The sequence below is a fragment of the Lupinus angustifolius genome, chromosome LG05 (assembly GCF_001865875.1).
Source record: "Lupinus angustifolius cultivar Tanjil chromosome LG05, LupAngTanjil_v1.0, whole genome shotgun sequence".
NCBI classification, from domain to species: Eukaryota; Viridiplantae; Streptophyta; class Magnoliopsida; order Fabales; family Fabaceae; genus Lupinus; species Lupinus angustifolius.
In genome coordinates, this window is record NC_032013.1 from 11,834,256 (window position 1) to 11,851,633 (window position 17,378).

Consider the following 17,378-nt stretch of genomic DNA (forward strand, 5'->3'; position numbering starts at 1 on the left):
GAATGGTGAACGAACCGAACCATATCTTCCTATCCCTTCGAACAGAAAGTGGTGAGTGGTTGTCGTACTACCTCTTCTTTCTATGGTAATGGGGATGGCGGTAGATGGTCAGTGTCGTCCTTATCTTCTAAAGTCTTACCCTAACTTTTAATAAAAGATTCATTTTTGGCAAATTTTTAAATAAAGTAATCATTTATTCATTAATGACATTTCTTGTAAATATAAAAAGTCGTCAATAATTAATATGTCATATTTATTTGAACCATCAATAAATAAGATATTCTTTTTTTTGAAATTATATTTAATATTTGAATTAAGAATTACAATCATTAATATGGTATGATATGAGTTTTTGAAATAATTGGGAGTCACAATCATTAATATTTTATGACATGAAACTTCGAAATAATCAAGAACTAAAATCATTAGTATTTTATGATGTAAACCTTTGAAATAATATAAAATTAAGTATTAACTTGAGTATTATGTTATTATCATGTTAATAGGAAAGCGGTAAGCGGTTGTCGTACTGCCTCTTCTTTCTCTCTAATAAGGATAAGACAATATATATCAAATCCTTATCTCATTATCCTATTTAATAAAAAACGGTGAGCGGTTGTCGTACTGCCTCTTCTTTTATATAAAATGGGTAAAGTGATGTAGGACAAAGTTGTATCTCCCTCCTTAACATTATCAACTGACAATTTGAGTCCGATTTTTAATATCATGTTAGTAAGAAAGCGGTGAGTGGTTGTCGTACTACCTCTTCTTTCTCACTAATATGGATAAGATGATATAAGTCAAACCACTTTTCATTAACTAAAATCAATCAACACACAAATGTTTTCTACTTAAGAACTACGTACATCTTGATTTCCCTATTGCACCCGGGGATATGTCGTAAGAGCAGGATGAACTCTTGTCAGACACAAAAATAAAAACAAAAACAAAAACAAAAACATTTTTTAAAATAATAAATTGATTTAACAAGCTTTAGGGTATATATAGTTCCATGCGATTATTGCGGGTACCGTTTGATAACGGGCGGACGGGGTGCTAATACCTTCCCTGATCCGTAACCGACTCCCGAGTCTAGATATCTAGTTCAAAGGCTAAGTCTTTCCAATATTTGGGTATCGAAAGGGTTTTCTACGTTTTGACCGCAAAAACGTGGTGACGACTCCAAATTAGTCGTGTGACCGGTGTTCGGCCAAAAATCGGGGCGCGACAGTTGGTCTAGTGGTATAAGATTCTGCTAGATTCTTAGGATGGTCAAAAAATCAAGGGTTCGATTCTTGAGATCGACACTTGTTGGGAGAAGCCGTCACACACTATGAAATGAATTAGTTTCTTACCCAAAATAGTGAGATACCCTTAGAGCATCTACATTGATGCAACTCGATTTCCGTTCTTAAATGAACTTTGCAAACTTACCATGTATTTATCTTCTTCTTCACTTTTACTTTATTTTATTTAATATTAATTTCTTCTCTCTCTTCTATTTTTTTTTCATTTTTTAATGTTATCTCAACTATAAGAACAATGTTTATTTTATTAACTGTTACAAAATAAGTATAAGAACAATATTTTCCAATGGTAAAATTGGAAGAAGAACATTCTTATTTGACTATAAACTTATTTTTTCACCATTCGTGGGTGCTCTTAGTAACATTTTTTTTATCAAAAACGTGTCTTTCATAAAAATTGCAGTGTATTAAAAGACTTAAATTCTATGAAGTCCCATTTTTCAATTTACAATATTTAGAAACTTTTGTATGAAGACTCTTTTGTACTTTTCTAAATGAAAATAAAAAAAGGTTGTTTGGTAAATGATAGAAACTAACTATTTGAAGTTTTTGTTTTAGCCTGTATTATTACCCTTTGCAACTTTATGTATATATTGAGCAACCATTAATTTAATGGAGTTAATATATATACAGTGTTTTTATACTGTCAGTATATTGTTTACTAATTACTAATATATTATTTACTAGTGATTTATATTTTTTTATAGTGTTAATGCATAAATTTTAAACTCTAATTTAATTACCATTGCAGAAAAAACATGTATACTATGACAATATAAGAGTTTTTTACACGGTTACTATATTAACTTTTAAATAAAAGTAATAAAATGAATGATAAATAATTGAGTGTATATAGATCTTTACACCATAAACTTTACATGTCATTGTATAATAGATTTTCTAAAATATCCTTTTGAATAACTTAGTTGAGCCTTTAGAATTTTTTTTATAACTAAAATATCATTTCACCCCAAGACTAACAACTAATTCTTTTTGAAGTATCTAATTGTCTTTTTTCTAACAAATGTTATTAATAAAACTCTATACATCTAAATCAATATCTTGTTGGAGTTTCCGAATTAGAAGAAAATGATTATTAAAACCTTATTTTATTAATTAAATTATCATAATGCTTGGTGCGAAATCTAAGGTGTCTCCTTTTTGTTCTGACCAAAGACTACGTCAGCTACTGACACGTGTCCTTTTCTTCAACTTCCATCAATCAACAACTTCACTCTCCTTTTTCTCTCTTTCTTTTTCAAACTCCATTACTAAATCTCAATCTTCATCTTCATCACAACAACAACAACAAGGTACTACTTACCTTTCAAATCTCTCTCTCTCTCTCTCTATATATATATATATATATATATACATACATGTATCTATATATGTGTGTGCATTTGGGTTTTCAGCTTTATTGTATGTAAGGTGAGAAAAAGTTCTGTTTTTGTGATTCTATTCAAATACCCTTTTGAAATAAACAAATGATAGTGAGATTTACTTTCTCCTATTTTTCTGGGGGGAATGACAATGTGCATGTAAAATTGGAAGTGTCATGTAATAAGAAAATGAAGTTATGGGGTTATCAGATCTGAGAAAAAGATTGGAACTTTGTTTTTTAATGTTATACAATTATACTTGTCAATAAGTGTGTATTAGTGTAAATGTAAGGTTTTTGGGTCTTTTAAACATGTTATATTGGATTTGATCTCATAATTTATGTACATAATCAAGTACTGTTGTGAAGGTTTGTTTAAGTGTTAGATTAGTAGATATAATATAAGAAACCAAATAAAAATAAAATACCAATAAGGCGTTGGTCTAGTTGTGTAAGGCTCCGCTATATTCCCAAGAAGATCAAAGGGTTAAGGGTTCGATTCCTGATAGCGACACTTGTTGGGAGGGGAAAACATGCACCCCGAAAGAGATTAGTTCCTTATCCAAAAGGTTATGAGATACCCTTGGCAGTACAAAAAATGTGTTGTACCTTTGATTAATGTTTGTTGTTCTGATGATGCAGAAGCTTGTGTAAAGGCACTTCCTTGTGAGTTTTGGAAAAGGTTTTAGTTGTTTCGCCATGCGAGGAAGACAGAGAGTAGCATCAAGGGATCACATATCAGCGTCTGATAAAGAAGGAAATCTAGGTAGGTACCTTGCTGTTTTTGTTATATTTTCCGAGTATATACTTTTCTTTCCTTTTATTGCTTATATTGTTATATTAAATTTAATATAGCTAGTTTTTTTCATATTTAAAATCTCGGGGTTTAATGATTTTATATTTCAGTGATTCTACTTGTTATCAAAGGTGTAGTGTATAACATTGGAGTTTAATATAGCATGTGAGAGTGAACTCTCATGGAAAAATGGAAATGGCCACTTTGAAACAGATGATACTAATAGTATCTTCATTGCATAATCATATATGGCATTTGTGTTTTTCATCAAGTACTTGCTGACCAGGGACAAATATATACATAGATATATATGAAATAAATGTTTTTGACACGGTATTTTTTATAACAAGTATCACACATATTACTAATTTCACAAAGTATATTGCGGATGGAGGGGCCCATGCTCATGCTTAAATTTGTGGAATTAGTATTTTTTTCTTATTTATATTTTTATGTATAATATGGAGAAATTAGTTTGTACTTTAAAATGTTATCAATAACAGAAAAACCCCGTCATCCCTCACAGCTTCAGTGCGTTTACCGATTGTCAAACCTGCTTGGCGACGCTCTCTGTGGCACGTAGTAGTGGCTTCAATTTCGTCATTCTTATATGGTTACCATGTTGGGTATGCTCTTCTCACTGAAGCTTGGTCCACTTTTGTTCTTGTTTCTGTTTGGAGTCATCTAGTTTCCTAATCGCTATTGCCAATGCAGAGTAGTCAACGAAACCTTGGAGAGCATTTCTGTAGATCTCAGCTTTAGTGGGAATACATTGGCTGAAGGTACTTCATCTTATCTATCTGGTTATCATTAACATGTTTTACGGCTAAACATTTACCTATCTTCTTTTATTTTTTATGGTAATGAAGGTCTTGTAGTAAGTACATGCTTAGTAGGTGCTTTTCTTGGATCATTGTTTAGCGGGTGGATAGCCGATGGGATTGGGCGTAGAAGAAGTTTTCAGTTGTGTGCATTGCCTATGATCATTGGGGCAGGAATGAGGTATCTGCTGCATAAGTTTAAAATTATTTTCCATCCTCCATTAATTGTATCACTGTATAAGATACTAGTTCCTTCTACTGTGGGAGTTGGAAAATGTAAACAAATTTGGTCAGCCTTGTTTCTTTTCATTGAATGATTGGTGTAATAATCGTTCGTTTATTTTCACTGATGAATTGCTTCAATCCAGTTATTTATCTATCCTTCATCTGTTAAGTTGAGGCATCAAACTCCATCCAGACAATCTGACATTATGTTCAAGATGATCTCTCTTATTGTCTATCTTAGATTTGAGTTTTCGTTTTGAAGTTACTTTTGATAGACATAACTTGTAAACAGAACTCAGAACAAATCAGGAAAAGTAGAAAAAACAGAAAATTATTTAGAACTCTAATTGTCATCATGGTATGATGTGGAGACACTTTTCTCATGCTCTCTTTTTCATGTTTATAGTGTCCATATTCTCCTGGTAATTGTTTTAAATTAGTGCCATCTTATTCCAAGATGTTTTCTACATAAAACAGAAGAAAATGTAAGAAAGAAAAGTGGGAGGGAATGAACAAAGGAAAAAAATCACGATAAAACTATGATAACCCCTTTAGAGGGTGATGTGTTCAAATCTTGGAAACAACCTCTCTGCTTATATGGGTAAGGTTGTCTACAGTTACCCTCTCAGAACCCACCGGGTATGCACTGGATACCCTATAACTATGAGAACCTTGTTCTAATGCTCACAAATATTTCTTGTCTAATAATTTCCCTGCTCCAACTTTTCCCCCTATATAAAACAAGAGATAAAGCTATAAACTTAATATTCACAACTTTTGCAGTGCAACAGCAAAAAGCCTGTGGGGCATGCTTTTAGGAAGGTTATTTGTTGGTACCGGAATGGGACTTGGCCCACCTGTTGCAGCTCTTTATGTTGCTGAGGTATATTTGATGATATCATCGGTGCTTGTTTTTTCTATAGTATGAGGTCATTATATTTTTCACTAGTGTTTTTTCTTCCATTATTGATAAAGAATTAGAATTACAATATCCACTTGCTCTTATAGGTCTCACCTCCATCTGTAAGGGGTACTTATGGTGGCTTAACTCAGATTGCAACATGTCTTGGACTCATGAGCTCTCTATTTATTGGATTCCCAGCCAAGGGAATATTGGGTTGGTACGGAATTTTAAATGAAGTTCATCGACATATATTTTTTGTACTTTTATCTATCGACTTCAACTTTCTGTTACTTTCTTTTCCTGCTTTATTCTTTAAAAGATAGTATTTTTATGTGGAAATTATGTGCTCAGGTGGCGAGTTTGTTTCTGGGTATCTATTATTCCTGCTGCAGCACTTGTCCTTTTCATGGAGATCTGTGCAGAGAGTCCTCATTGGCTTTTAAAGGTTGTCCACTATCCATATAAATTATAACTTCCGAGTACTAGCTGAAACTGATTAGCATAGTTTAATGTATATGTTCTCGTCTTATAGACTATTTTGGGTCCTTTGTGGGGAATGATAAAAAAGGCGGCCCAATGCACGAGGCTCCCTCCTAGTGGGGTCTGAGGTGGGTAGATGTACGTAACCTTCTAATTCTTTGACTTTATTCAGAGAGGAAGAAGCGTTGAGGCTGAAGCTGAATTTGAGAAGCTCCTGGGTGCAGTGCATGTCAAACCTGCAATGGCTGAACTGTCAAAATATGGTGATGAATCTGATACAGTAAAACTCTCGGAGTTACTCTATGGCTGTCACTCCAGAGGTACATGTTACATCATAACTTCTCAAATACTTGTTTTCGGAACAGTACATAATCGTATCTTCAAGAATCTAAATGATTGCGTATTCATATCACAGTTTTTAAAAATTGTTTATCCATGCAACAAAGAATAGTTGTGTCTTATCAGTGGTTGCTAAATAGCCAAATGCATTTTGCAGTGATGTTCATTGGATCTGCGCTTTTTGCTCTACAGCAACTATCTGGCATAAATGCTGTTTTCTATTTCTCTTCAACTGTCTTTGAAAGCTTTGGTGTTCCATCATATCTTGCAAACACATGCGTAGGAATTTGCAATTTATTGGGTATCTGCTGGCTTAACTTCACTTTTTCCTTCTAGTTTTTCCCTCCTAATTGATGTACATTTCTCTCAGCGTTGTTGTTTATGCTAATTCAGGGTCAGTTGTTGCAATGATTTTGATGGATAAACTTGGAAGAAAAGTGCTTCTCCTAGGTAGCTTTTTGGGCATGGTAAGAAAGAAAAATGAAAATCGTACTTCACTGAACTAATCTTTTTGAAGTTTGACATATTATGCTACTGGTAAAATAGCTATTCTCGCCCCCTCAAAGTATTTTTTCAACTTAGTCCCCTAACTTCTTTTTGTTCCTTATCCGTCCTCTATGTTTTCAATGTTAGACATGTTCATACCAATTGTAAGCTCCATGATAACTTCATCATTTATAGCCATATGTAGTAGTCAAATAACACAAATGGCATGAGGTGGGTGAAATTGGTGTGTTGCCATTGTGAGGTATTTTTAATTTATTTCTTATCATCTTATATTCTCTATCAACCGATCTTCATTCATCCTATTTTGAGAAAACAACTTTTCGGTGGCATACGTTGTCACATACAACTAGCAAGATTATTTTGGTCACTGGACTATATATACCATCATATTCAAGTCCACACTTTTGTGGAAACCCTCATGCCAAAAACAAGCCTTGTACCTTTCTATGGATCCATGAGGATGAGTTTTCACCTTGTATATCCATTTACATGAGATTGGTTGAGGATGCTTAAATTTTTGGCAAGTTGAGGAAGCATGCTTAGTTTTTCTGATAGTCTTGGGGCATTCAAGTAGGATACGGTTGGTAGGAAAGGGGAACGTGAAAAATGGCGATCTATCCAAACTTCGTATGCTCAGTACTTTGCCATTTTCAACCTTTTCATAATCAACTTTCTTATTGTCACTTTTAGCAAGCTCACCAACTGTGTGATTTCCCTTATGCAATCTCTTATCTCAGGTCTTCTTACAATCATTGGGGTCAGTGGGGATCTAGAACAATTAATAGTTTGAACTTTCCTATGATATTGATTTTATTTTTTTCTTTTCAATTATTACATTTTTTACTAAATTTCGTTAGGTGACGAGAATTACATTATCTAACTTTTAATCATTTTTCTTTTATAGGCAGGATCAATGGGTCTACAAGTTATTGCTGCGAGTTCTTTTGTATCAGGAATTGGAGCTATGTATCTATCTGTTGGTGGCATGTTGCTGTAAGTGTTCAGAAAACTATGCTTTGGGGGTGGAGAGGGACTAAAGATATAAAATAGTAAATATTATTATTATATAAAAAGAAGTAACGGTGAAGGTACATGATTACTCTTGTAATTTATAAGAAAAAATCTCGAATAAAGATCTTCAGTAAATGGTTTTCGGAAAATCATAAGTAACGTACTTAGTTTGTCCTTGCATCAGATTCTTAAGAAAATGTGTGTATTAGCTAGTGGTTAATCAATATATATTTCAATCTCATTATAGCCGCAGAATCACAGGCTAATAAATTTAATGTGGCCTTCTAAGTTTTCATTAATATTCCAAAATATGCAAATTGAATTCTTTAATCTGAAATGGATTTCAGCATGGATATTGTTGAACATGGTGCATATGGATCTTACATACTTCCATTCCTTCTCTACCGATCAATTTTCTTCAAACTTGGTAGTTCATTTTCCATAATGTGTTACTAAATTTGGAATGGACAATGTAGGTTTGTGCTTTCATTTGCTCTTGGTGCCGGTCCGGTTCCTTGTCTCCTCATGTCTGAAATACTACCCGGAAGGATCAGAGCAAAGGCAATGGCAATTTGCTTGGCCGTGCATTGGGTAATTGCTTTCTACATGCCTTCATTTCAATTCTTCCTAATATCATTTTGTTTCATCTTCTCAACCTTTTGAAGTAATTAACTCCTTTTGACATTTTTATGAACTTGAAATCCGGGTAAATGTTTGTCCTTAAGTCGCAGTCTTCTATCATATTTAACTCATCCAGTGCCGGTAAATATTTTATGACGTCCAAGTTCTGAAACTAGGTTCTGCTTACATTTTTTGGAGTGATATATTCACTTATATATTATTAAGGTTCCTTTATGTCTCTGAGATTGTAAACATTTGTTTAACAGGTGATAAACTTCTTCGTTGGTCTGTTATTTTTGCGCTTACTCGAGCAACTTGGGCCACAACTCCTGTATACCTTTTTTGGTTCATGTAGTCTGTTGGCTGTGATTTTTGTGAAGAAATTTGTTCTGGAAACAAAAGGGAAGTCACTTCACGAAATCGAGATTGCACTTCTTGCACAAGGAACATCCTAAATGAACTAAAGGGGCCATATGGATGAGGTATATGCATATTTTCATTTGCTTAATTGATTTTAAAAACATGATGGAAAAGAAAGAAAAATCTCACTTAGAATTTGCATTAGATTTAATGTTAGAAGTAAAGTGAATTCTCCTAGTGGTAACTGTAAGCAGAAAGTCCTTATGCAAAATGCAGTACCTCACAAATAAATGAATACTTCCTTCAGATTCATGGTCTATGGTCTTAATTTTAATAAATTTGGGTTTCAAAAGTTTCTACACTTAATTATTTCAATGTTTCTTGTTATACCAACAAGGCATTAGTCTAGTGGTCTAAGGCCTCGTTAGATCCTAGGATGACCAAAAGGTGAAGGGTTCGATTCCTGGGAGCAACACTTGTTGAGAGGGGCAGCAACGCACACCGAAAAAGATTAGTTCCTTAGCCATAGGGTGAGGGGATACCATTGGTAGTACCAAAAATGTTTCTTGCTATGACTCATGTCTCATTCGCGACCCGATTTTCGGTTGAATACCGGCTATACGATTCTATGGTAGCACTTTTCTTCTGCTTATTTTGAGCAACTGAAATATCAAAATAATAACCATAACTCAGAACTGTAGTGGTATTATGGCTATATTAATACACACTTATTTCTTTTATGTCATTGATTTGCAGGAAAGTTTCTGCTTCATGAATATGTGGTCTTGAAGTTTTAGGAGGCAATCTTTTTGGCTATTGTCCCATGCTAAAGTTGGATCATACATCAAGTGCTCACTAAAAAGCATTTGTAAATTTTTTAGCTTTCTTCAACTTATAGTTTTGTGCATTTTGCTCCTCAAACTTCAAAACCATGCAACACAATCCCTCAACTTTCTAATGATTGTATTTCCTATCAAACTTTTTTAGGTAAAATCACATTTTTAAAGTTTCAGAACTAAAGGGCACATGACTCTTAATTGGAGGGAGAAAATTAAACTTTTCTCATTAAGAACTTTGGTTAAAAAAAAATGGGCATGTGATTTTAGTCTTGGGATGTTGCATATTTTTCAAGTGAGGATCAAAATGTACATGAGCATAAGTTAGAGAGGTTAATTGCTCTCTTACATTCTTTTTGACATAAGATTGGTGAGAACATTATGGTACTAGTACTTCAAGGGATATGTATTTGGTAATTACACAATTGCCATTAGTGTTTTGATTTCATATGATATGATAATAGTGAATTATATTTTCATTTCTTTATGATTAAGAATCAATCAGTTTGTTTTAGTATTGGAAAATTCAGTTATAAAGTTTGCATGCCTAAAACATCAGTTTGGGCTGTAACTAAGTTTTATTCAAAGTGATGATTCCAAAATAACTATGATTGCTTGTGTTTGAAGCAATGATATGGCGACCGGAATAGGCGCTAGTGAAAACGGCCTCGGGTTATGCTTATAAATTCCGATCGAACCAAGTTAACCTTGAATAACTCGGGTGAAAGACGAAAACACATCCTACTCTTTCCTTTTCTACTAAAACTAAGGATTGCAATTTTGAGAGGGGCCAGACTTGAGTTTATTTAAGTATGAAGTAGTATATTGGATATGCGTGGAGGAGTGAAAGAGTATATAAGTAGGAAAGACTTATGAAATTAATACATTAAGGTTTTGGTTCAAGATGTGGTATCTCATTTGCGATTCTTCACTCTTCCCATACTTATGTAGAAATCTCTGGTGGTTGGAGGCCCCGTGTCGCAATCTAGTCCACCAGGACCTATAAGAATTTTGCATGTTATTTGCTCCAAAAAAAGCCTTCTGAATTAATAATTTGGAAGAACATTTTGCTAACAAACAATAAATGAGTGAATGTTTTAGTTTACAGACACAATGGTGAGTGTGAAGGATTTCTCGAATGGGGGCTAATAAGATTTCAAAATAAAATAAAATATAAGATTTAAATAAACAAGTGAAATGATATAGTTATATCAAAATAATTCTTTTAAGATTTAGTATGTCATTTCCAAATCGAACTCTAATTTGTTGATTTATTATTATTAATATTGTTATTTTAATATTTATTATATTATTTAATCTTTTTTAAATTATAAATTATTACTTGTCATTTTTAATAATTACTTAATAATAATCACTCTCAATGTATTTATTCCATTTCCAATATTTAAACAGTGAGAACAACATTTTGTGTGTGCATCACTTTTAAATTGTGGTTATGGTTATAGTTATTGTGATTGTGGTCATTGTAGTTGTAGCGATGTGGATTGCAGCATTGCGGTGTGAATTATTCTGTGAATAAAAACATATTTTTGATATTGACGTGGTTGTGTTGCGGCCCGAGGCGATTGTGTTGCGGCCTATTGCGACCGCATCAGTGTGAATCGGTATGACATCGTAATTGTGGTGTGATGCGGTTGTGAAGGTCACCGCAACCGTAATATTGCGGTCCATCACATGATACAGTCTGCAATTTGATATAATGGTGGATAGTGTAGTTTGAAAAATTAGACTATATATAATTAAATTCACTTATAATTACTCAATGAATTTATTTATGTTTGTTGACGAGTAATTATAAGATAATTTATTTGTTTATGTTGTATAAAAAATATAGTTTTTTAATTAAATTATGAAAAATGAGCATAAAATTATTATTTATGCAATAATATTCGTTTAATTGTTAATTTGGGAAGGGTATATAAGAATGAACGACCAAACAGTTTCTGAGCTAGCGCAAGCAACTTCGGAAGTTCAAAAACTGAGACCATAAAAGTGGGAAATTTCATCACCAGAGGCAAGTTTTAGCTTTTGATTAATTTTGGGATAATTATGCATTTCAATGAATATTCATATGATGTTCCATGAATTCTGGTTTATTGGTTGAATCCAAAGAGGTTTCACATCAATATTGCATGTAAAGTGTTTGACAAAATGCTTGAACTGTTTCTTTGCATGGTTGAACCTCTTTTCATGCTTTTCAATAATGGTAATGTCTCTTGATGAATACCCATTCGTTCATTCACAACCTTAGGTCACTTGCTATGTGATTTTTCCTTTGCCTGCCTCTTTTTTCTTGTTGTATTATATGGTTAGAACATTGAGTACCCTTTTATTTGAATATGTAAGATGAAACTATGAAAGTCTCTGTTTGCTGGTTTAAATGGTAATATGCGTTTTGAGCAGGCTATTTAGTATCTTTACATATGTGTGTTGTGGCAAATCTATTGAAGAAGTTATGTTTTCTAGTTGGGAATCATGTGCCCATGCTGATTCGATGTTCAAATGATGGTTTGGTTTGAGTTCCATTGGCTTGATTTGATGTTGAAAAAGTTCACATCAAATTATTTGATCCATGCTTGAGTTGTCTTTGTATAAACTGCAAATTTTGTCCTGGACTCAAGTTTACGGGTGCCTTCGGAATGTTGTTTGCTATAGCCGATTGCATGGGTGTATTTTTCCAGACGTGTCTTGTGTATGCATCAGAATTTGGAAGAGAGAGAGAGAGAGAAATTAGAGAGAAAATTATTTTTTAGGTGAAAAAAGTTCAAAAAAAATGATTATTTTAAATTCAATATACTTTTAACTGGATGAAATATCTATCTGTAAAAAAGCATTAGTTGATGGCTAAGATTTTTTATTAAATTTTTAATGAGTCATAAATGGATTAGAGATTTGTTTTTGTCCCATCCTTCATGATCCATTTTAGAACCCATCCAAAAAGTCTTCTGTTTTACACCCCTACTCTATCTCTCTGCAGTTGCATCTCTCCAGTGTGGTCTGTGCTGTAGCATCTTTTGATAGACTTAAACAGTTTTTCGGCCAAACACATTATTGAAAGACAGGAGAAAACACAGGTCGAGAAGAAAGCCTACCGATACAAATGCAATTTCGGAAACCATGTTTAAAAAATACCCAATTGCAACCAAGTTAACTGATCATGATTTTTTGCATTGATAATCATAGGTGGTACATTTAAAGCATAATGAATCATTCCTGCTTTAATTTTCTGATTGTTTAACCTGCTCTGGTCTTGCCTTGCATCTATTTGATGAAATGTATAGCTGGGGAACAAAGCTACCTTATTCTATCTTTCATACACTAGACTGTTTCCTTTTATTTTCTTTTCTTTTAAATAATGTTTAAATGGTTTTTCAGCTTCCTTTGAATGGGGAGTGAGGAGTTTGATGAAGTGAAAAAGGCCCAGATACTAGAGGCCCGAGCAAGAAGCATCAGTCACAATGTGAGGTGCACTGAATGTGGAACTCAATCCATTGAAGAATCTCAAGCAGACATCGCCATTCTGCTCAGGAAGGTATCTCTACTTTTATTTTCTCCTTGTGCGTTTGGGTTCGTTGCGAAATATATCATTTCAATAATCGATAATATATGGATCAATATTGTTGTAATCAATTAGAACAGAATAAGTTTTATATTTATATATGTTTGCTGAAAAGTTATTTTATTGTAATCTGTTTCGTTCGGGCTGTATAAAAAACTCACTTATATATAGAAAATTACGGAAACATATATTAACTTATTTGTTTAGATTAATAATATTTGTTTGGTAGCTAGTTCTCCTAGAGTAAAATGGAAAACTGTGATAAAATGATCAAACAACTTGAAACTTCCTGCTTCTCTAAAAACTGTTTTTACCCCATACAACCATTTCTCTATGCCATAATCAAGTTTGCCAAATGTGTCAGATTAATCTCGACACAATTTTTTTATATCCATACAGTAAAAATATTTTTCCCAAACAATTCACATGTGGAAGATTAATTAGTTATTTCAAATTCACAGAGATGGACGTTATTCTGGTCATGGTTTATTTATTTATTGGTTTGAACTTGTAATGGTTTCCAAACATGAAATAGGACAAGGGAACATGAATTTTAGGACAGAGGCAGATTTGTGTACAATGGGAAATACTCAGATCATTTTCATGTTCAAATTTTAAAAAAGTATGTAAACACTTGTATCATTTTGCAGTTAATTCGTGATGAACTTCGGTCTGGGAAGTCTGACAAGGAGATCTACAGCAATCTGGAGGACAAGTTTGGAGAAACGATACTCTATAAACCTAAGTTTGATATGCAGACAGCCGCTTTGTGGTTATCACCGGTAAATTTTCTCTGCAGGATTCGACAATACTTGATTCTGTTATATATATTTTTAGTCTAGTTTTAGTTTGTGCTGATTCCAGAAATATGTGCTTTGGAATAGTTCCTAGTTGGTGGTGCAGCTGTTGGAGTATGGGCTTATAACAGGCATAGACAAAAGACTAATGTTCATATCATGGCTTTGAACCTTGTTAGAGGTGTTCCATTGACCCCAAGAGAGAAGGAAACCATGCTTGATATTCTTACACCACCTCCTTCACAACGTAGTCCTTCCTCGTGGTTGAAGCGATGGCTAGGTCAATGATGCCATCGACTGTTTTCTGCCTCATGGAGTGATTGGTTATGGCTTTGATGAACAGCAAAAATAATCAACTTGAAGAGAATCTTTGATGTTTATCCACAAATTCCAAGCTTAGTACTTTAATTCCATTTGTCCACACCCCAAGCTTGGTACAGGTACAAGCTAAGAATGCATTGACTATTTAATAATACAGATTTCATTGCTTAATTTCATGCCAACCATTATAGTTTGTGATGTATTTCAGAGTTGACATCCAGAATCTGTGGCAATACTATGTTTCTGAACATAATATATGATGTATTTTCAAAGATGCCCCTTTTCTGTTTTTAAGGTACTTTTGATGTTGGATAAAGTTAACAAAATGAGTTTACTTTTGCATAATAAAGTATCTTATCTCTTTAAATCCACTTAGTGTTTAGATGTGTCTTATTTTCCTTCATTCGAAAAAATTTCATTTTAAAATATATTATAAAAGAAAAAATAAGACACATGTTAAATACCGAATGGATTTAAGGAGATAAATTATCTTCTACAATCTCTTAGTCTGGTAAGTGAAGAAAATATAGCAATTAACTTATTGGAATGGCATGTGAATCAGTATTGCTTCCACCTAGGACATGATATGCTTCTTTGATCCTATCTTCTATCATACAATTGAAGTCACCTTTTTTCTTCTTCTTTTATTAAGTGATTTATATTATCATGCTAAGTTATGGAAGTAACATGATCTTAATTTTTCAAACAATTTCTTAAGAATATTGTTTGACAGAGACAAAAATATGTGTTCAATAGAAATCCACAACTAGCCCATAGAACTTGGTTTCTTAGAAATTTTGTTAGGAGTTTAGGGGTACACATCTGCTGTCCCACACTTTGCGTCACTCTATGTCCCATGGGCATGTGATTGTTAAATATTTTTCTCACCAATCATAAATCTATGATACATGGAGTGACACAAAGTGTGGGACATCAAATGTGCTCCCGGAGTGTAGGACTCCTTTATGAGGTAGTAGAGATGCATTAATTAAAACTTCTATGAGACTCTTGGAGTGGTTGAAAGTTAGAGGGGCAAGCTGGTCCATGATTTAAAAGTGGACATTCATCTAGGAATTTCAAGATTTGATTCTTGGAAAAGTAAAGATGACCTAGTATTTAGAGGTTAAGAATGTGAGATAAAATATTCTGATGATAAATTATATTAAAAATGATTAATTTGACTTATATTTAATATTTTTGAGAATTACTTTGAGGATTACTTTGGTTTTTCAATTTTTCATAGACCAACTTGGTATACACAATTTTTAAGAGGCCAAAATAATAATTAGAGTGAATACCAAAAACTAAAAGTCCAAATTATGTGCATCAAAATGACCAGGTCATAAAAATTGCTAAAAATAATTATTATACCCATATTTTATATTTTTGGGATCATGTTTTTGAGGAATTAAATTGGCAAATAAAATTTTTGAAATACCAAAACGGATATTTACTCAATTAATTATTTACCACAAACATGACATGCTACACTATACTACGTCAATATTATGATGGATGTGGATTTCTCTTTTTATATTGCTATTAATTATCAAAATTTCAATGTTTTTTTAATCTCAGTAGTCCTCTCACTTTATATACAAGGGACTAAATTTTCTCCTGATTGTATGATTTTCTTTTACAACCTTAATTGTTAATTATCAATAACATATTTTTAAATAGTTAAATCAAGGTTAAATTGAATGAGAAACAATTGTTAATTAACACATTATTTTGGTGATGTCTAATGTGGATTTCTCTTCTTTTGCTTGTTTCTTATCCAAATGGATTAGAATAAGATAGAGACAACGTTGAAGGTTAAAGTAGCTTAGATAGCTCAATTTTGAATTTTCTTTCAAGTTTGCCTTCTTACTTAATTTGACTTTTTCTCATCAAAATCTGAATGACAAAATTTTCCAACCTTCATTTTATAATTGAGTTTAAAATTTGTGGACCGACAATATAAAGTTTTTACATGATCAATACATTATTCGTCATTGATTTATATTACTTTTATTTGAGAGTCAATAATTATTAATAAATAAATGATAAATACTTTGCTGATAGTGTAAAAAATACTGATGCTATCGGTGGATATATATTAAATCCCTTGTAAGTTTTTTAGTGACAAGTATAGTGTTAATGAACTTGTAAGTTCTAATCATATTAAATATTATCTTTTAAAAAAATTGCTTTACTCATTTAGTGGCCACGTTGACGTGTATTGTTAGGCATAACAACTTTTTTTAATTTAAATTTAATGTAAGAGGAAATAAACATGAAATATAAAGTATTGGAATGAAGCATAATAAATTATAGGAAGTATTAGACGAACATATATTAATGTAACATTAATTATGAATAATAATTGTTTCGGAAACTATTATTTTCTTTCTCTTATGGTAGCATCCATTGTCCCACACCGTGAATATATCAATAAATTGAACTCTTTCAAAAACACAACTTTAATGTGTAGTTTATAAGAAATTAAAATTAAAAAAATCAAAGTATTATAATAAGTTCATGTACCAAAAAAGTATCAATGACATATTTATCATTCATGTTAATTAATAATGATGAATAATATGATCTGAAAAACTTTATACATAGTTATTAAACTCCTTTTCAATCACACGTCATCTGTTATAAACAACTTCAAAGTTTATCATTAATATCCGTAATGTACCGTCATATTAAAACATGGCAAAACTAAATTCAAATGTCTTATTTTATTTTCTTAATTTGGTACCTTAATTTTTTCCTAGATTTTTTTCCTTAAATTTAATTTTATTTGTCCCACTATTTAATTTTTCGACATACATATTTCTTATCATGCTACATGTCTAAATGTGACACATAATCTCTTTATAGCTGTAACACAATAACAAAAATAACATAAAAGGATTAATATAAAAATAAAGTTGATGAACAAACTTAAAAAAAATGAGGAAACAAATTAAAGAATAAATTAAGGGTTTTTTTTCACTTTAGAAAAAAAGTAATCTTTTATTGGAAGAAAGTTTGGTGGGACATGATTCATGATTATAAATTTAATATATATACACTGACAGTGTAAGTATTTTTTGTATACTATT

At 32.3% G+C, this 17,378-nt stretch overlaps 2 protein-coding genes across 8 annotated transcripts; both read left to right on the plus strand.

The window, feature by feature from the left end:
* Window positions 2,466-9,902, plus strand: LOC109347829 (probable plastidic glucose transporter 3). Of its 6 annotated transcripts, none has more exons than XR_002107660.1 (16): window positions 2,466-2,612; window positions 3,329-3,454; window positions 4,011-4,110; window positions 4,199-4,266; window positions 4,354-4,486; window positions 5,314-5,413; window positions 5,539-5,651; window positions 5,786-5,879; window positions 6,087-6,234; window positions 6,411-6,554; window positions 6,647-6,720; window positions 7,665-7,753; window positions 8,248-8,362; window positions 8,659-8,874; window positions 9,509-9,557; window positions 9,874-9,902. XR_002107660.1 is itself a non-coding variant. In XM_019587916.1 (16 exons), exons 2-14 carry the CDS (start codon window positions 3,388-3,390, stop codon window positions 8,845-8,847), a joined length of 1,434 nt encoding a protein of 477 aa, XP_019443461.1. In that variant the 5' UTR covers window positions 2,466-2,612; window positions 3,329-3,387; the 3' UTR covers window positions 8,848-8,874; window positions 9,509-9,529; window positions 9,874-9,901. The 6 variants fall into 6 exon arrangements, 5 of the variants coding, with proteins under 5 accessions (XP_019443461.1, XP_019443457.1, XP_019443459.1 ...); XM_019587916.1 differs by having other exon boundaries at window positions 9,509-9,529; window positions 9,874-9,901; XM_019587912.1 differs by lacking the exon at window positions 9,874-9,902 and having other exon boundaries at window positions 2,466-2,620; window positions 3,331-3,454; window positions 9,509-9,844.
* LOC109347830 (cytochrome c-type biogenesis CcmH-like mitochondrial protein) lies at window positions 11,502-14,560 on the plus strand. Of its 2 annotated transcripts, none has more exons than XM_019587918.1 (4): window positions 11,502-11,601; window positions 12,985-13,141; window positions 13,819-13,950; window positions 14,053-14,560. In XM_019587918.1, exons 2-4 carry the CDS (start codon window positions 12,995-12,997, stop codon window positions 14,251-14,253), a joined length of 480 nt encoding a protein of 159 aa, XP_019443463.1. In that variant the 5' UTR covers window positions 11,502-11,601; window positions 12,985-12,994; the 3' UTR covers window positions 14,254-14,560. The 2 variants fall into 2 exon arrangements, with proteins under 2 accessions (XP_019443463.1, XP_019443462.1); XM_019587917.1 differs by having other exon boundaries at window positions 11,505-11,623.